This window comes from Lagenorhynchus albirostris, chromosome 5 (assembly GCF_949774975.1).
Source record: "Lagenorhynchus albirostris chromosome 5, mLagAlb1.1, whole genome shotgun sequence".
NCBI lineage: Eukaryota > Metazoa > Chordata > Mammalia > Artiodactyla > Delphinidae > Lagenorhynchus > Lagenorhynchus albirostris.
This window is the reverse complement of record NC_083099.1, coordinates 11705393-11725279: the sequence shown is the minus strand read 5'-3', so window position 1 is coordinate 11725279 and position 19887 is coordinate 11705393. Positions and strand designations below refer to the sequence as shown.

Below are 19887 nucleotides of genomic sequence, written 5' to 3'. Positions count from 1 at the left end.
ATATGCCACCTCAGCAACTAGCCATGGCAGTCATTGCCTCTTAGCTGCTGCCGCCTCATTTCCCAGTGGGGAGCTGGGACAGGGGATGGCCTTCCCGTCTCCCTCAGGGCACTGTGGCCAGGGACTGGCCCAATTACAGACGGTCTCAAGAACGAAGCAGGGAGCCATGGGGTGTTCCTGAGACCTCCAATGCAAAAGTGGCATTTGTGGACACCGGTCCTAAGGAGGTGCATAAAATGAACCAAAGCAGAGGGAAATGGGCAAACATGAGACACTGGAGAAAGAAGAGAAGAGAACAATCCTTCAAACTAAAAATACACAGGGCTCGGTTATTTTAGTCTATTTGGCCTCATTTTTCCACAGGGTTGTCTGACATGCTGCCTAGAGACACATTTACAGACCTCAGGAGTAATGAATGACATGGGTCTCTTTAAGTGCTACAGGGCCCTCGTGCTTTCCTCTGTGGAATCTTAAGACAACATGGCTAAATCACTTTATACCATAAAACTTTCCTCTTCAGGTCTTGCAATTTTATTTACAATTCTGTAACACACACACACTTGCTACCTTTTAATATAAAAAGTATATATATTCATTTTAAAAAGTTAAAATATAAAAGTACACAAAATAGTGACTTTAAACTTTCCTCTTCAAGGGGAGGCACAGACATCAACTTCATGAAAGGTCAGGACTCGTGGCCCAGGCGCGGGGTCACAGGAGTTGGGTTCTTCAGAGACTTTCGGAACTTGCTCTGAAGGAAAACCCTCGGTACACACAGGCCTTCTTTTTTATTCACCGTCTCACGAAACACATACTCGTTCACCTCTTCTTCGTAACCTGTGTCCATAAAGAGCCGTGCCAGGAATTCTAGAAGACAAGCAGATCGACAGCGCTCGCAGTCTGGACTCCACTGCACCGTTGAGCAGCGGTGAGGGGGGCGGGAGGCTGAGACAGGGCATCCTTAATGGAAGGAGAACCTCAACACTAAAAGGTAAAGGTTTTGTTCTGGAAAGTTAACAAACTCCTACTTCTCCCTGTCAAACAAAAACTCCCAAATAAACAATAAGCAAAAAAGTTTAAGAACAACCTGGAGTACGTCCTCCTTACCCTACTGTGATTCCCCAAGGACAAGAGTCTGAGTAAAAAGAAACACAATTCCAGACTGGCTGTACTCATGCAAAGTGCGTGTGTGCTCAATTTGTTTACATCAAGCACCTCATCTATGCTAACATGAAGGAGGAAAATCAGTGACCAAAGTGGGGAGAAAAAAAATCATCTGATAGTGACATACCCTAAGGAAAAGTTAATCCAAGTAATAATCACTACACATTAAGTGAAACAAACAGAATGGCTACGTAGCAAAAACAAAGACTCTTATCGAGGGCATTACTCCAAAGAATGTGCTCTGAAGCACTTTGCAGATATTATTGCATCTTCTCATTTATAATTGGTTTAATCAGATTTCATGAATCCAAAACATTAAAACAAATTTTTAATTTTCACCGTACATTTTTAATGGTTTTGTAGTTTTAACGGTAATCACTCATTTTTAGCTTTAAGAGAATATTTCACTTCAAGAAATACAAATGTTGTAAAAATTAGAGCTTAAGAAGGTAATTATCTTATGGTTCAGATTACAGGCATACCTCAGAGATATTGTGGGTTCGGTTCCAGACCACCACAATAAAGGCAAATACTGCAATAAAGCGAGCCACACAAATTTTCTGGTTTCTCAGTGCATGTGAAGTTATGTTTACAGTATACTGTAGTCTATTAAGTGTGCAGTAGCACTGTGTCTAAAAAAACAATGTGTATACCTTAATTAAAAAATACTGTATTGCTAAAAATTGCTAACCATCATGTGAGCCTATAGTGAGTCTTAGTAGTAACGTCAAAGATCACTGATCACAGATCACCATAGGAAATATAATAATTTATAATAGTTCAAAATATTGCGAGAATTACCAAAATCCGACATAGAGGCATGAAGTGAGCAAATGCTGTGGGGAAAATGGTGCCAATAGACTTGTTCGACACAGGGTTGTCAGAAACATCCCATTTACGAAAAATGCAATATCCACGAAGCACAATAAAACGAGGTATACCTGTATTTAACAGGCTTAAAACTAACGTTCAAAATACCTAGAAGAGGGCTTCCCTGGTGGCGCAGTGGTTTAGAGTCCACCTGCCGATGCAGGGGACACAGGTTCGTGCCCTGGTCCGGGAGGATCCCACATGCCGCGGAGCGGCTGGGCCCGTGAGCCATGGCCGCTGAGCCTGCGCATCCGAAGCCTGTGCTCCGCAACGGGAGAGGCCACAACAGTGAGAGGCCCGCGTACCAAAAAAAAAAAACTACCTAAAAGACTAAAATCATGTTCGGTGTTTGGATGGTTTTAAAATCATGTTTGGTGTTTGGATGGTTTTCTTATCAAAAATGACCTTTTAAAGACCCCTCTATAGCAAATTTGTGTAAAAAGTTTCAATCACTTTTTTCCTTAAAGATTTTTCTTGATGTGGACCATTTTTGAAATCTTTATTGAATTTGTACAATATTGCTTGTTTTCTTGTTTTGATATTTTGGCCTCGAGGCATGTGGGGTCTTAGCTCCCCAACCAGGGATCGAACCTGCACCCTCTGCATTGAAAGATAAAGTCTTAACCACTGGACCGCCAGGGAAGTCCCTCAATCACTTTTATAGAAAAAGATTTCTTACCTTTGTGAGACTCAAGTAATCTCAAGGCACTACCCTGTCCTATTTGCTTTATGCCTGAGTGAACGAAGTGAAGATTCTGGTTTGCTCTCCCCTCTTTCCAGCGCAGCTCCTGGCGTCATCCACATGGCGGCGCATCAGAGCCTGTCCACTGATCCGGCTCTCTAACTGGACACGGTCACCAGAGGCGGCCCGTGAGCTCACAGCCAGGGCTGGTAAGTGGTGCACGTGAGCGGGCTTGTTCTGGGACCTTGTGCTTATAAGGGGGGTACAGTCACCCCCACTCCAACTGGTACCATAGTGACAATGCAATCAAGGAAACAGCAGTCAAGACAGATTCCAGCAATCTTACCATCAGTGAAAAAATATGATCTGGTTCCATCTTGTCTAACATAAAAGTTTTCTGCAAGTTTGCTGCCGGCTTTAAACCTAAGCATGGCATGATCATACAGCCCATAGTCGCGAAACAAGACACTTTTGCCTGGTTTTAATACCTACGAAACAAAACAGGCTGCACGTAATTCAGGGACCCAGTCAAACAGAGCTTACTATAAAATAAAACCTGATTAATTTAGGGATTAAAATAACTTGCATTTGTGACAGTTATGAAAGGGGCCAGACTGCAATACCCATACTATGAAGAAAAAGGGCCTGATAAGCAAAGGTGTGCTAAGACTTGGCAGTGTCCTGTGCACTGGAGGGGTACTTCCTGAGCACTAATGAGAGCTCTGTGGAAGGTCCAGTGTCACACAATTAAAGTGTTAAAGACATTAGAAGAAACAATCATACCCTCACTAAAGCACGTTCTCCCACCATTTTATTAGCCATCTCCTAATCCATGACCCTGCAGTCAAATTGTTTCTTTAAAAAAATACTATGTCATTTTCACTTTTTACTGATTTTTTGGGCTTCCTCATCCTGAGTCTCAGCTCTGGTCTCCCACGCTACAATTCTGTATGGCTTGCCCACCACGCTAACAGTGGACGGCCCTCTATAGCTTACCAGACATTTTCTCATTGGGTCTTCACACAATTCTGGGAGGAAGGAAGGAAGGAGTGTGATTATCCTGTGAGACAAGGAAACTGGTAGCAGAAGAGGGAAGTGATTTGCCCATGATCATACAAAAGCTACTAAGGAGGGGGGGCAGGACTCAAGCTGGGGTTAAAGGCATCACACTGCAGGATCAGGGATGTTTGTTAGCCCTGGGCAGAGTAGGGGCGGGGGGTGTCATTCCAATTCTGTCCTCACTACTGACAAGACAAGAGAGGCTGTGAGGGCAGGGGTAACTTGAGTATTCTTCCCACACTGCTGCACTTCTTGATTTGAAGCGAAGCATCCTCACGCTAGTGCAGTGTGTAGAGAAGGGACCAGTGTCAGGCTCCGGTGGGAGTCCCTCACTACAGCCTTTCAGAAATAGCTGTCACAGAGCAGATGTCTCAAAAATTGGAAGGTAAAATCCGCCGGGAGTGGTATAACTGCCCCTCTCTTACACAGCAAATAGCCATATGCTTTTCAGAATGAAAAGAAAGTGGTACTCGCTGTGACACTTGCTTTTTATGCGGGGATTCTTTCAAACTGCATAACTTTACCAAATAAGAGTGGACTTCAAAAGGGGGCATTGATTTTATTAAATATATTCTGCCCCATCACATCAACAAGATGATTTTTAAGACATGACATGTAGCACCTTTTATAGATTTTTGATGTAATTTGATGTCTCCTCTTCCTGAATAGAATAGGAAAGATTGCCCATAATACTTCCAAGTGTGCTGCAGATTTTCTCATTTAGCAAATTCTTTTGTTTTTGGCCACGCCCCATGGCTTGTGGGATCTTAGTTCCCCATCCAGGGAGCGAACCCGCGCCCTTGGAACTGAAAGCACGGAGTCCTAACCACTGGACTGCCAGGGAATTCCGTCATTTAGCGAATTCTTATCAACGCTAGCATGCATTTAAAATATTGTCAGTAAAGTGCCTCTTTGATAAAAACATTCATACCTTGGTCAGAAATGCTAAATTTTAAAATGTGAATAATTGAGAAGGAAAAAGTCTGAAAATTTTAGTCTATGTGAGAAAGAAATCATTCTTAATTTCAGAGGGAAGGAAAGCCTGCATGGGACCCTTGCTCAGGAATTTGGGAAATCCTGGTCCATATCCCAGCTCTTCTGTTAACTGGTTGAATGACCATGGACAACATTTCATCCCTCTGAATGTATTTTCTCATCCGTAAGACAGTAATTATGGTATAACACCTCCTTTGATGGCAGGGCTGTACAGCCACCGGCTTTCCTCACCCTCCCAACAGCTCCAGGAAGAAAGCAGGTGAGGTCGACCAGACCCACTCCACGTTGCGTGAGGCTCAGAGTACAAGTGACTCGCCTGGGCTTTCAAGGCAAGTCAGTGGCACAGGAAAACCAAAATCTCGTCTTCTGATGACAAATTTGGTCTATTTTTATTTTACCATTCTATTCCAAAACTGAGGGAATTCAACTTTAAGGCTGCCTTTCAGTGTAAAATTATGTGGTTTTAAAATTTCTCAGGTGTTAACATCCTAGAGTAATTATCTCTACCGTACAACAGCTTATTACTGTAGCTGATCAAGCAAGACTGCAGAGCTGCCCAAAGGGTGCCTGATTGTCAGAGGCTGAGAGCTCGCTTCTTCCAGTAATTTCCTGATGAAGCACATGGTCTCAAATTAATGAACCAGTGACTGACTATGCATGACAGCATCACACTGCTGCCGTGAACTCATTCCAGGTCAGCTGAAAAGGATTTCTATTGGGGGGTAAAAACAGGAAGACTGCTGAAATGGAATTTGTTACTATAAGAAAGGGGCCAGGTATGGACTGGGACAGCTCAAGTTAACTTTTCTTTTAATATAACACTTCATTATATACTAAATATAGATAACATGCTGTATGTTTCCATTTAAATCAAGAATAGGCATATCCTCATTAATACCCGGCTCTGTCAGACTTAACTTTATTAATCTAATTGTGTCTCATTATGGTTTTATTTTCCATTTCCTGGGTTATTGAGGTTATCTTTTCATATGTTAACTATTTGTGTGTTCTCTTCTGTAACATGACTGTTTGCTCATTTTTCTATTGTCATTCTTACTGTTACTCAGGAATTCCTTATACATTCTGGATACTAGGCCGACCAGGGATCGAAGCCATGCCCCCTACAGTGGAAGCTCGGAATCTTAACCACTAGACCGCCAAGGAAGTCCCTCAGTTGAGTAGATTTTAAGTTACTTTTCCCACCTTGTCTTTTCAATTTCTTTGTATTATACTGTCTTTTGAAGAACAGAAACTCTTAATTTTTTTACCATCACCTTTATGCATAGAATGTTTCTGAATCTTTGAGAAAATTTTCCCTACTCTGAAGTCAAAGATTTTCTCCTATATTTTCTTCTGAAAGGCTTAAACTTTTGTCTTTTCCATTTGTCTTTAAATCCACCTGGAATGACTCTTGTATAGGATGTGAAGTAGGAATACAATTTTGGTTTTCTCTCACGTGGCCTACCAACAGTCCCAGAATCATTTGCTGAGCAGTCCTTTTCCCAGGGATCTTCAATGTCACCTCTATCAACTATCAAATTTCCATATATATATGGATCTGCTTTTAAGCTATCACATTCCATTTGTCAATTTGTCTGTCCCTCTGCCAATACCACTGTGTCTTAATAATTGTAGTTGTAACAAGCCTTTATATCTGGTAGGGTACAAATCTCCCCATTGCCTTCTTCTTCAAGAGTGTTTTGACTCTTTGTTCCTTCATGTAAATTTAAAATCAGCTGTCAATTTCCTCAAAAAAAAAAAAAAAGTCTACCAGAAAACTCAAAATCAAACAAAGAAGTAAAACAAAACACGTAACATGAAGTGGAAAAGTAAGACTGCACAATGCATGTTATTCTCTTTTAAGTGTACAGTTCTGTGGCACTGAGTACATTCATCTTACACTTATGTAATTCTGTTAATATTTTCTCATTAGACAATCATATTATCTGCAAATAATGAGTTCTGTTTCTTTCTCATTCTAAAACCCTTTATTCCTTTTTCTGGTCTTTTCCAGCTGACTAGGACCTCCAGTATAATGATGGATAGAATATTGACAGTGGGCACTCTCGTCCCCAGCAAAGTTCCAGACACTCCTTACTCTGCCCCTATTACCTCCTACTCCTTCCTAATCCCCAAAACCCTCCATCAAATCACGGTATCCTGAACATCCCCTTCATTCTTGTGCTAACAAAAACCTGACTGTCCCCTGAGGACGCAGTTTTCCCTGCAACCTCTCAAGTCAGGCTGTGTTTTCTCCCATGGTCCTTGTATCACTGGGCGTGGGAAAGGGTCTGGGGTTCTCCTTGCCCCACTGCTACTTTCTGTGCATTCCCCTTTCTCCTCCCCAAGCCTCATGTCTGAATCTCCTGTCATCAGATCATATTACCCACTATCCCTTATTGTTAGTCATCTATTAGTTCCAGGGTCATTTCCCTCCATTTCATGATGAATGCGTCTCCTGGTTTATGCTTTTATCCTCATACTACTCCATTCTTAATTCCCATCAATTTCAACATGCATGTGGATTATGCTTCCAAATATGCTGGCCTCAATGATTTGAGCTTCTCTCTTCCAAAGATCTCGTCCTCCACCCTACCTTAATCACTCACTCCCACAGTAATGTCCTAAGGTCTTGTCAACACTGTAAAGTATAACCCCTTCATACTCTCAATGTCACACAAGTAACTCTCCGACCACCCCCTCCACCATTTTTCCAGCTCTTTCTCTAACTCCCCATCTTTCATAAACCTTCACCTTCACCTGAGTCATCAAATCAGGGATCCTCCCATCGGTCCCCTCTTCCCTCTTTACCTGGCTTAAGTCCCATGCCTATCTGTGGATATATGCTGGGTTCTCATCTGTTCATATGCCAGGGCAGGGAAAGGAGAGGTAAGGAGGAAAAAAACCTTACAAAACCTCACAAGCAGAGGGCTAAAACCATCTGAATTTTTTAAAAAATTGTTTTCAGTGAGAATAGTTATTCCCTAACAGGTTTCCAGCGTCTTGAAATTTCTACCTCGCTACTCTTTTAAAACATCACGAAGCAGGGTTAAATTTTAATGTACAGCTCTACATATACAGAGGCTCTCAGCTAATGTCTACTTCCTCAGCTTGCTGGACACTTTCCATTCTCTCTGTAAACTGACTGAAGCCACGACCCCCTGAGCAGGTGAGGCTCCCAGGCTCTCTAGATCGTGCGCCATTACACTCCAGGGCCTCCTGGGGAGCTAGTGCTCCCATCAGTCACTGGTGTTCATTCCCAAGCTTGCTTGTGCTGTTGTTCTGAGATTTATCATTATATACAAGTATATAAACAATGCAATACGAACGTGAACAGAAGGCAGTTTTATTTCCTATGAAAAGTATGTTGACTACTTTGGAAAGACTTGTTAAACAAGCACTGAACAAACTCTGCTTAATTAAGCGTGGGAGAATCAACAATGAAAGTCTGGGTAAAAATATAAAAGAATCTGCTCTCATATTACTTTTCAATTGTTTTTAAGTTCTTGCTATAAAGAAACCAAAACTCTATTACATGTGTGATTTATGTACGATAAATGGCCCCATACTCAAAGAAAAGGACTTGGCTCTACATGAAAAGAATGATAAGTGAGTATTAACATATTTTAACTTATAATAAAATATTTACAGTAAGAAGGTACCATTTGTAAAAATCATTTCTCGACTTAGTTGATTTTAAGTTAATCAACATGGTTACCCACTGTTTGTACAGCTAAGAGAGCCTCTATTGTAGTTTACAAAGCACCTCGAACCTGATCTTACCTGCATCTCACAATAACCCCATGAGTGAAAGACACCCCCATTTTACAGACAAGAAAACTGAGGCCCAGAGAAGAATGAAAAGGTGGCCTGTTTTGAGTCACCTGACTTAGGAGCGATGCTTTACTCCGAGTGCTGCAGCAGCCTCCTGGTGGCCACAGCAGCTTGGGTTCTCCCCAGTCTAACAACGATGGGAGTGACAACAATGACGACCACAGCTGACATTTAAAGAGCACTCACCATTTCTAGGCACTGCACTAAGCACTTAAAACACATCTCATATAATCTCCCCCAAATCCTAAGATCTAGGAACTATTATCTCAACATTCCACAGGTAATGAAATGAAGGCTCAGAAAGGTAAAGGAAGTTGCCTACATTAGGGGAGCCAGATTTGATTCTAGGCACCCTGACTCCAGACTGTGTGCTCTTGTGCACTGAACTATGCTTCCTCTCACTTTACAGCAAGACTCCACATATCCTAGGCAGCTGCAAAATCATCCCTGCTCCAAGGCTGGCCAAGCTCTGAAGGGCAGCGATGGCCACCAGGCAAATGAGAATTTAGGGTGGATGTTTTATGCAGGAGAACTTTCTTCCCTACACTGACTACGCAGCCCACCTCGTGAGAACGGGGAGACTCTGTCAATCGAGACAGCACGTGAGCCTCAGAGGGAAGGTAAGTGAAAAGATCAGGACATCTAACCCTCAAGTGCAGGCTCCCAATTACTAACCTTGTAAATGTTTTGTAAGACAAGGTGCATTTTATCAGGGTGAACCGTAGAGAGCACAAATATCAACATGACAACATCCACAGACTCCGGGGGCACGTGTTCCAGAAGGTCATCTTTAGTCAGATCACACTGGAATACCTTGCATCGTTCTGTGTCATATAAAGGATTTTGCTAGAGAGGAGAAAAACACAAAATAATTTTTACACCACATCCACGTTGATACATGGAGAAAAACACAGCATCAAAAGGAGATCCTACTTCTACGTGTACACTGCTGCACAGAAATCAATGATCACTTTGTAACTGTGTAAAACAGTAATGAACCATTTGCACATTAAAGCATGTAATGTTCAATACTGCTACAACAGACAAGATTTCATTTTAACAAATCATTTTTTTCCTTTTAAAAAATTTTATTTTATATTGGAGTATATCTGATTAACAATGTTGTTAGTTTCAGGTATACAGCAGAGTGATTCAGTTATACATATACATGTACCTATTCTTTTTCAAATTCTTTTCCCATTTAGGTTATTACAGAGTATTGAGCAGAGTTCCCTGTGCTATACAGCAGGTCCTTGTTGGTTACCTGTTTTATATATATTAACCAATCATTTTTAACTGTGTACACAGTCTATCACATATTCCAAACTGAGCATTTTAGAAGCATGTAACTCTAGAGGGATGATAATCCAAAACCAGCCTCTGCTCCCTTAACCCTATGAGAAGTCCTTCCAGCTTCCTTTATTGAGATGCTCCCACAGTTCTTCTGAGTATATTTTCCCTTGATGCAGCAAGCTAATAAAACATAACTCTTTTTTTTTTTTTTAACTACAAGTGTGTTCCCGGTACATTTTGGTTCATTGTTTCAACACATGTATAAGAGCATTATGGAAAAAAATATCAAACTTTTCTTTAATGTAAATAAGGACTTTAATAAATTGAGAGATATACAAAGTTATTGGATGGGATGGTTCAATGTTGAAAAGATGTCAGTTCTACCTCTTATAAATCCAACGCAATCTCAACTGAATCTCCACAGATTTCTAGAAACTTGACAAGGTAAATTTTATTCATCTGGAAGTGAAAATCTTGAGGAATAGCCAAGATGATTTTTTTTTTTTTTTGATAGTGGCCATCCTAATGGCTGTGAGGTGATATCACATCGTGGGGTTTTGTTTTTTTGTTTGTTTTTAATTTATTTATTTTATTGATTTATTTTTTTTGGCTGTGTTGGGTCTTCATTGCTGTGCATAGGCTTTCTCTAGTTGCAGTGAGTGGGGGCTACTCTTCATTGCAGTGCGCAGGCTTCTCATTGTGGTGGCTTCTCTTGTTGCAGAGTAAGGGCTCTAGGCGCGTGGGCTTCAGTAGTTGCAGCATGCAGGCTCAATAGTTGTGGCTCGTGGACTCTAGAGCACAGGCTCAGTAGTTGTGGCACACGGGCTTAGCTGCTCTGCGGCATGTGGGATCTTCCCAGACCAGGGCTTGAACCTGTGTCCCCTGCATTGGCAGGTGGATTCTTAACCACTGTGCCAACAGGGAAGCCTGCCAAGATGATTTTTAAATGAAGAACAATGGAAGAGGAGGCACACTACTGGACATCAAAACACATTACAAAATGAAGTACTAAAACAGTGTGGTTTCAGAATGGGGACAAATAGATCACTGAAACAGAACAGAGTCCCCAAACAGACCCATGTATAAAGAGGGATCAGTAGTGTATATGACAGAAGAGAGATGACAAAAATGACAATTAGATTTAAAAAAAGGTAGATAATAGGGACTTCCCTGGTGGCGCAGTGGTTAAGAATCCACCTGCCAATGCAGGGGACATGGGTTCGAGCCCTGGTCCGGGAAGACCCCACAGGCTGCAGAGCAACTAAACTCGTGCACCAAAACTACTGAGACTGTGCTCTAGAGTCCACAAGCCATAGCTACTGAGCCCATGTGCCACAACTACTGAGCCCACGTGCCACAACTACTGAAGCCCGTGTGCCTAGAGCCCGTACTCCGCAACAAGAGAAGCCAGTGCAATGAGAAGCCTGTGCACCGCAACAAAGAGTAGCCCCCTCTCTTCACAACTAGAGAAAGCCTGCGCACAGCAACAAAGACCCAATGTGGCCAAAAGTAAATTTTAAAAAAAAAGGAGATAATACAGGTGACAATTATCAGGAATGGAAAACTAATTTCTCACTCAATTCACTGTTTGAACAGCTAGCTCTATCCACTTGTGTTAGAGGACAGCAGACCACTTGGAGTAATAAAAGACTTGCAGCTCCAGTGCAGAGATGTAGAGAGGTGGAGAGACGTAGCTCCCATCCTTATGGGAAACAAGCTGGACAGACAGCAACTTTATATGAACCCATGAAAGAACAGAGGTCAAAGAACCACCAGCCATCCCCAAATCTGGAGAGGGAACAGGTGCCTTCAGGGAGATGCAGGACCCAAGCGTTTGCTTACCTGAGGCAGTAGCCTTCAGCCTGGAAAGAGAAAATTAGAAATGTGACAAACAGATGAAGCCATCGGGATGTTCCCACCCTTTGCAGGTGTTTCCACCAAGGACATCACCAGGCTCTCACGGAGACAATGGTGCTCTTTCTGCTGCTGGACTTTCTCACCTCTTTTAAGGGAGGAAAGGTTTAACCTGCAGGGGAAAAGTTATCTGAGGCCTGTATCCTTAGGGCACTGGTGGAGTACCACTACCACTGGGGGAGGGCCCTACTCTTCCCAGACCTAGTCTTAATCTGCAGAGAGAATGGCCTCAAGACCACAGAGGATGACAGAGGCGGGGAAGCGATGGGAGAGAAAAGCTCTATTCCCGGAGAAGCAGAAACACTTGTGAGGGCCACACCCCTAAGACACAGGTCCATTATGCAGTTCAAAAACTGAGAATCAGAACATTAGAGAACAGTCTCTTTCCCCACATACTACCAACAAATCTCCAGTAATAACAACAGTGGATTGCTGGGAAAGCTGCAAGAGACAGACTCTTCATGGTGAACAGCACAAAGGGAAGACCCAAAGCCAAGAGGAGCAACAAAAACAAAGTCACCAGAGGAGTTTGAAGTCTCTGAGGCCGATAGCAACAACAAACCTCACAGGTAACTACAGCAACAAGAGACTTCAAATAGAGCCCAACTCCTGTCTAGATTATTACAAATCCTTATTACCTCAGTATCCAATGCCCTATATAACATACCCGGCTTTCAACAAAAAAGAACAAGGCGTACCAAAAGGCAAGAAAAAATATGGTCTGAAGAGACAATCAATCATGAGAACCAGACTCAAATATGACACAGACGTTGGAAATACAGGTTTGGGCATTTAAAATAACTGTGATTAACATATTAAAGGCTCTAAAGGAAAAGGTAGACAACATGCAAGATCAGATAGGTAATTTCACAGAGAGATAGAAACTACAAAACAAATCAACTGGAAATGCTAAAAACAAAAAACTTAGTTACAGAAATGAAGAATGCTTTTGACAGACTCATCAATAGGAATGCCTACTGCCTAAAGAGGAACCAATGAACTTGATGATAGGACAATAAATTACACAAACTGAAGAAAGGGAAAAAAAGTTAAAAACAAACAAAAAACCAGCATCCAAGAGCTGTGAGACAATACAAATGGTATGACATACAAGTAATTGGAATCCTAGAAAGAGAAGAGGAAACAGAGCTGAAGAAATACTTGAAGATATAATGGCCAAACTTTTTCCAGATTGATTAAAAACCATAACCAAAATTTAAAAAAGCATATCTATGTGATTACAGAACTTCTAAACAAGACATAAAACCTTCGTACCTTAAAAGGAAAAGATTATCAGATTGGTTCAAGATGGCAGAGTAGAAGGACGTGCACTCACTCCCTCTTGCGAGAGCACCGGAATCACAACTAACTGCTGAACAATCATCGACAGAAAATATTTGAAGAGATTAGAGTCGAAAACTTCCCTAACATGAGAAAGGAAATAGCCACCCAAATCCAGGAAGGGCAGAGTCCCAGGCAGGATAAACCCAAGGAGAAACACACCGAGACACACAGTAATCAAATTGACAAAAATTAAAGACAAAGAAAAATTATTGAAAGCAACAAGGGAAAAAAGACAAATAACATACAAGGGAACTCCCACAAGGTTAACAACTGATTTCTCAGTAACTCTACAAGCCAGAAGGGAGTGGCATGATATATTTAAAGTGATCAAAGAGAAGAACCTACAACCAAGATTACTCTACCCAGCAAGGATCTCATTCAGATTTGACGGAGAAATCAAAAGCTTTACAAACAAGCAGAAGCTAAGAGAATTCAGCACCACCAAACCAGCTCTACAACAAATGCTAAAGGAACTTCTCTAAGTGGGAAACATAAGAGAAGAAAAAGACCTACAAAAACAAACCAATAACAATTAAGAAAATGGTAATAGGAACATATATACCGATAATTACCTTAAACGTGAATGGATTAAATGCTCCAACCAAAAGACACAGGCTCGCTGAATGGATACAAAAACAAGACCTATATATACGCTGTCTACAAGAGACCCACTTGAGACCTAGGGACACATACAGACTGAAAGTGAGGGGATGGAAAAAGATATGCCATGCAAATGGAAATCAAAAGAAAGCTGGAGTAGCAATACTCATATCAGATAAAATAGACTTTAAAATAAAGAATGTTACAAGAGACAAGGAAGGACACTACATAATGATGAAGGGATCAATCCAAGAAGAAGATATAACAATTATAAATATATATGCACCCAACATAGGAGCACCTCAATACATAAGGCAACTGCTAACAGCTATAAAAGAGGAAATTGACAGTAACACAATAATAGTGGGGGACTTCAACACCTCACTTACACCAATGGACAGATCATCCAAACAGAAAACTAATAAGGAAACACAGGCTTTAAATGACATAACAGACCAGATAGATTTAATTGATATTTATAGGACATTCCATCCAAAAACAGCAGATTACACTTTCTTCTCAAGTGCACATGGAACATTCTCCAGGATAGATCACATCCTGGGTCACAGATCAAGCAGGGGATGTGGGTTTGATCCCTGGTCAGGGAACTAAGATCCCACACGCCGTGGGGCAACTAAGCCCACACACCACAACTACCGCACCCGAGCACCACAACTAGAGAGCCCACACACCGCAACTACTGAGCCTGCGTGCTCTGGAGCCTGCGCACCACAACTACAGAGAAGCCTGTTCACTGCAACGAAGAGCCCACATGCCACAACTAAGACGTGACACAGCCAAACATAAATAAATAAATAATTGGAGACAGTACTTTTTGCCCATAAGATTGGAAGATATAAAGAAGACTGATGTCAAATGTTAAGGGCATAGAGGAAAAAATATCTTTATACTATTGGTGAAATTATAAATTGGTATAATTTTCTGGATGGAAGCCTGGCATTATCTACTTAAATTTCAACATGTATCCTTTCTCCAAGGAATTCTGTTCTATTATTCACCACAGAAATAAGTGTACACATGTGTTTTGGGGCATGTGTACAATTTTGATCACATTAACCCTACTTGTAAGAGTAAAAAATTAGAAACAATTCGAACAATTATCAACAAGGCAATTGTTACAGTATGGCATATCCGTTCTATGGAATACTACAACAGGTAAATGAAATGCAGTGCACCTACATGTACTAGGATGAAAAACTCAGCAAGATATAACATAGAGCGAAGAAAGCAGGTTATAGTACAATGTGATGACACTATTTAAAAAGTCTAATAGATGCTAAAACTGTGAAAGGTTGGTGGAAAACTACATATCTACATGTTGCCAAAGTATCCCCCACATATCTGTTAGTGACAAAAAGAAAATACCTGTGCAACAAAGGAATTAGGTAGTTACTACCTTAACCCAGCAATCAAAACTAGCATCACTTACAGCGAGATTACACTACTGCCTCCTGATAGGATGCAGTATGAAAGAAACAACATCAGCTATTAAAGTATTTTTGCCCAAAGTATTTTACCTGATTTAAATCTAACTTCTAGTTTACAGGAAATACAGAAACAAGTTAAACAATGATTAAAAGAAACAATCAGACCCAATTTGGCATGTGGGACCTCATTATAGAAAATGGCTTGCTCTCTGAAAATTCAATGTCAGTGGGGAAAAGGTCAAGGGGAAGGGCAGGAATGTTTTAGGCTAAGGAGATCTAAGGTACATAATAAAGTGTAGGATGTAGTCCTTAATTAAATATAGCTATTAAAGACACCTGGGACTATTGGGGGAAATCTGAATCCAGACTGGGTATTAATGACATTAGGGAATTACAGTTATTTTTGTCAGACATGATAAGTATATTGTAGTCATGTAGAAAAAGTCCTCATTTTTTTTTAAGATGTAGGCATACATATATAGGAGTGAAGCGTGTCAACATTTGTAACTTACTTTAAAACAGTTCAGCAAGTCTATAAAGCAAAAATAGCAAAATGCTGGCAATCATTAAATCTGGATACAAGGATAAGGATGTTGTTTGGTATTTCTTTCTACTTTTCTGAATACTGCTATGTTTCTGTATGTATTATACATGCATGTAAACAGGAAAACTAGGTTCACAGGGATCATAGCTGGTTAGCTTCAGGGAGAGGACTGAAATTGGGCAAATGGGTGTAGAAGGCAGGTCCAACAAGTCTAGGAAAATATAACAAAACACACAGCTGGTGCACCAACCTTGACATATTCAACTGCTCTTGGAGAAAAATCACAGGCATAGGCAAAGATATTCGGATCTTCTAAAAGCGGGAATAAACAGTTCCCAACCCCACAACCAGCTTCAAGCATAGTCAATTTTTGATCTTCAAACTGAGGAAAGAGAACCCAAAGTTACAGTACACTACATCTACACAATGAAGAAAAAACTAAAAGGTCCAGAACACGAGACAAGGTCTCTGCCCCCATGGAGTAGACAATTAAGTGAACTGATAACCCAAAGCCACTGATACCTCGTCCAACATTGGGAGTTTGGTGTGGAGAAAACAAAGCATAATGGTTAACAGAATAGGCTCTGAGGTTAAACCGCGTGCACTCAAATCTGGACTCCTCCCCTCGCCCCGGGTTCTATCACTGAACAAATCACTTGAACAGCTTTGTGCCTCAATTTCATCAGCAAGTGGGGATAATACTAACGCCAAACTTCACCATGTTATTATAAGGCTTAAGTTACAGAACACATGTAAAGTTCTAGAAAACAGGCATGATAAAGTGTTCATCATTATTATTATTATGAACTTGCCATTGAAATCATTCATCATGAATTTAATATTTACAACTTTCAGATTAGCTTTAAAAAACAGAAACTGCCCCCTTTTTTTTTAAACTTACAAAAAAAGCATACATTTATCTACTTTTCCTTCTCTTGCCATAATACAGAAGCATGATGCTGATGGCCTGATATGTCGGTGTGCAGTGGTTGAAAGCCCCACCAGTCACTGATTTCAAAATTCTGTGACTGGCCTTTGTTAGACAACACGACTGCAGTTACAGCGTCTTTTCTCCTCTCTATTATACAACTCAGCAACTGCTAAAACTACTTGAGACAAACAGTGTATATCTAAGGTACAAAAATTTATGAAGCCTCTGAGAGGTTTCATAAATTATCTCACACTCCCCCTAGGAATGCAATAAAGCACCCCCTCTTCTACACATTCTAAATGAAGAACAGCTCAAATAAGGTGTAATATTAGTTTACCTCTCTACATGATCTGAGCTCCTCAAACTCTCTGGTGGTCCAGTGTCTATCTTTGAAGAAATTAGTGCTATTTCTTTTGTAAAAAAGGTCCCAGTTCTTCTGAGCCTCTTTTTCCAGTTTTTGCTGTTTATAATCAGACACTAAAGCTTGGTCTCTTGTCAGTTTCTCCTCTTCTTCAGAGCTGAGAATCCTTGCCTGAAGCCCTTTCCTTTGCAAAGCAGACATCTCCTAAGTTGATGGTAATATATTTAACACTGCTGGAGATTCTCCATTCCTGAACAACCTGAGGAATTCAAGCGGATACTGCAGACACAGGCAGGGTTTTCTCAGATGTGGTCCCTCAGGTTGGGTCCAAGCCTCAGGCAGCATCGGGTGTTTCGCAGGAAAAAGAATGAGGCTCCGGTTGGGGGGTTCTAGAACAGTTTTTTAAAGATGCTGAGTTAATGGTCCTACAACAGTTCTTTCACCTAACAGTTCAACTCAGCAAACGTTTACTGGGTGCTGACCTTACATAAATCCCTGCTCCGCTATTGAATACGTCACAAAGACCAAGACACTGCCGCTGCCTTCAGAGGGCTGACATTCAGCGGCCAGGGCTCTCACGCACAGAACTGTAAGGAGAGTCACCGTTTCCAAGGACCGGAGACTCAGTGTTTTTCGGGGAAAACAGAGTTAAGCCCGGGTGGCCTGAGACTCTGAGTCTTACGAACCAGAGGGGGCGTCACTTCCCAGGGACTAAGGCCCTCGCGTCGCCGTCGGCACGCGAAGGGGAGGAAGAGACTCAGAGACGCGTGGCGTGGGGTGCCCAGGATACTCGGGATAACCCAGGCCGCCCGGCCGCGAGGGCCTGAGAGGACGGCGTGAACCTAGTCCCTCGCGCGCTGGGGCCCCGTCATCAGTTCCTAGGTTCACCTGGAGGGTGGGGCCGGGCGCGCTGAGCCCTCAGCCAGGCCAGCCTCGGAAGCAAAATTTGGGAGCCACAGCGGAATGACCCTTCGACAGGACAAACCGCCCCTGAAGACCTCGAATCGGGCTTCTCAGACGGAGTCCTTCTACCCTGACACTGCCCCCGCCATTTCCGCTCCGGACCCAGAAGTCCCTCCTCGGCGCCGGAAGTTCCGGGGCCCCGCTTCCTCAGAGTCGCCCACCTTCCGGACGCGGAGGCCAGGATTTGCTTCCGGCCACGGGTGGGTTCCGGCTCTGTTCCCCGCGCGACCCGGAGCGCTGTCCCGGGAGCGCGGCTGCCCCGGACACCGGTACCGGCAGCTCGGGCCGCGGGCGCGCCAGGAGGGCACCGGTGCGGGCGCGAGGTCCGGGGGGGCCATGAACGGGACGGCCAACCCGCTGCTGGACCGCGAGGAGCACTGCCTGCGGCTCGGGGAGAGCTTCGAGAAGCGGCCGCGGACCTCTTTCCACACCATCCGCTGTGAGTCCGCGCCCCCACGGTCGCTCCTGGCCGCCCTTAGCCCCTCCGGTGTCCAGGGAGCCCTGCCAGCGTCAACTCCCTTCCTCTCAGCCCGGATCCGCCGGAACCTCGGGTTTTTCCCAGGTCACTCCCAAACCAGGACTTTACTACCTTCCCACACTATTTCTCTGCCTCGTGGTACCGAACTCTTATTCCGAAGACCATTGGCCCCTTTTCCTGCCGCGTCCAGCCCTCCTGCGCACTGACGCTCCCCCTCTTATTTCTGAAAGGCTGCGACACCACATCAGGCTCCAGCTCTTCTCTGTAGCCGCCTTTCCGCCATGACCCCACTGGGGGTCTCCACGCTTCAAGGAAACGCTTGTTGTTTTCTCGGGATCCGCGTCCACTCCCTCCTATTCCATTCTCTTCTTCCCTGTTTTCCTCACTTTTCTTCCCTCGTCCGTTTTGGTTCTGCCCTCCCTGACGCAGTGCTTCATCCCCTTTGCAGCCCCGGAATCCACATCCTCTCTGTGCCTCATCAGTCTCCCTCCTCAATGTCTCCATGCTAGCTTTACGTGTGATTTTGATGTCTTTTGAGGTCACCTGGACTACCCCAACTTTTCCTCGGGACCAAATCCCTTGTGGGTGAAGAATAAAATTAGGATTTAAGAGCCAGGAATAAGTTAGCGCTTGATCTATGTTTGGAAGCAGGAGCGAGCAGGCCTGAGGAATGTGGAGATAGTCATTATGCTGGACCTCCTTTTTCTCCATCATTACAGACCCTATTGAGAGAGGGCCCTTCCACTCTGTGTCCTGGGTGAAGAATTGGCTGACTGAGCATACCGCTGTGATTCACAGGCTCCTGGTTTCCCTTCCTGGTAGCCCCAATGCTGGTTAAGACTTGTTTTTGTCAGAGGAGCTCCTCCTACACGTGACTCAACACCTTGGAAGAGGGTGTGTTAGATAAATGCAGTTCTATTTTCCTGTGGTCACTTGCCAGGCCATTACTCTTCTTCCTACTGACAACAGGTCAGCCCTTTCAGAGGAAGGGTATTGGGAATATGATAAGAGCGTCATTTCCTGAGCAGTTTACTGATTTGATGTTTTAGCAGAGTGAAGGGCAATGTGGAATGTAAATAAGACACTTCACAGAAGCACCTGGCCTGCCGTTTGAGGCAGGTTTGTGTTAAAAGGGAGTAAGGTGGCTGTTCATGCTGTGCTCTAACTGCAATTCAGAAACATGGGCAGGATTAACCTTTGGAAATACAGTTCAGCCTTCTGCTCCAAACATCTACAGGAGTAATCCTTGTTAAAGCTATGGAACTGGATTGTGGCAGATCCTAACTTTGCCAGTTCCTATCAAAATGAAATCAGCTTATATTGTGCTATGGCCTTTCATATTGGGTTTTACAGTCACAGGATTTTAAAAATATGCTCTGTTCCTTTTGATCCTTATAATAACCCTA

The 19887-nt window shown here is 42.8% G+C and overlaps 2 protein-coding genes across 6 annotated transcripts in view; one reads left to right on the top strand and one right to left on the bottom strand.

The window, feature by feature from the left end:
• Nucleotides 1–517: 517 nt before the first annotated feature.
• METTL6 (methyltransferase 6, tRNA N3-cytidine) lies at nucleotides 518–18503 on the bottom strand. Of its 4 annotated transcripts, none has more exons than XR_009540624.1 (6): nucleotides 18165–18503; nucleotides 17017–17429; nucleotides 15999–16130; nucleotides 9281–9451; nucleotides 2714–3204; nucleotides 518–867 (listed from the first exon to the last, which is right to left on the bottom strand). XR_009540624.1 is itself a non-coding variant. In XM_060149582.1 (6 exons), exons 2-6 carry the CDS (start codon nucleotides 17239–17241, stop codon nucleotides 686–688), a joined length of 852 nt encoding a protein of 283 aa, XP_060005565.1. In that variant the 5' UTR covers nucleotides 17242–17429; nucleotides 17929–18116; the 3' UTR covers nucleotides 518–685. The 4 variants fall into 4 exon arrangements, 2 of the variants coding, with proteins under 2 accessions (XP_060005565.1, XP_060005564.1); XR_009540623.1 differs by lacking the exon at nucleotides 18165–18503 and adding an exon at nucleotides 17929–18116; XM_060149582.1 differs by lacking the exon at nucleotides 18165–18503 and adding an exon at nucleotides 17929–18116 and having other exon boundaries at nucleotides 3063–3204.
• Nucleotides 17908–19887, top strand: part of EAF1 (ELL associated factor 1) — a 49038-nt gene continuing 47058 nt past the window's right edge. The window contains exon 1 of one of the 2 annotated variants that reach the window (XM_060149580.1): nucleotides 17908–18442. In XM_060149580.1, coding sequence (XP_060005563.1) covers nucleotides 18004–18442 — 439 coding nt within the window. In that variant the 5' untranslated portion in view covers nucleotides 17908–18003. The remainder of the gene's footprint in view (nucleotides 18443–19887) is intronic. The other variant, XM_060149578.1, reaches the window with a different exon arrangement.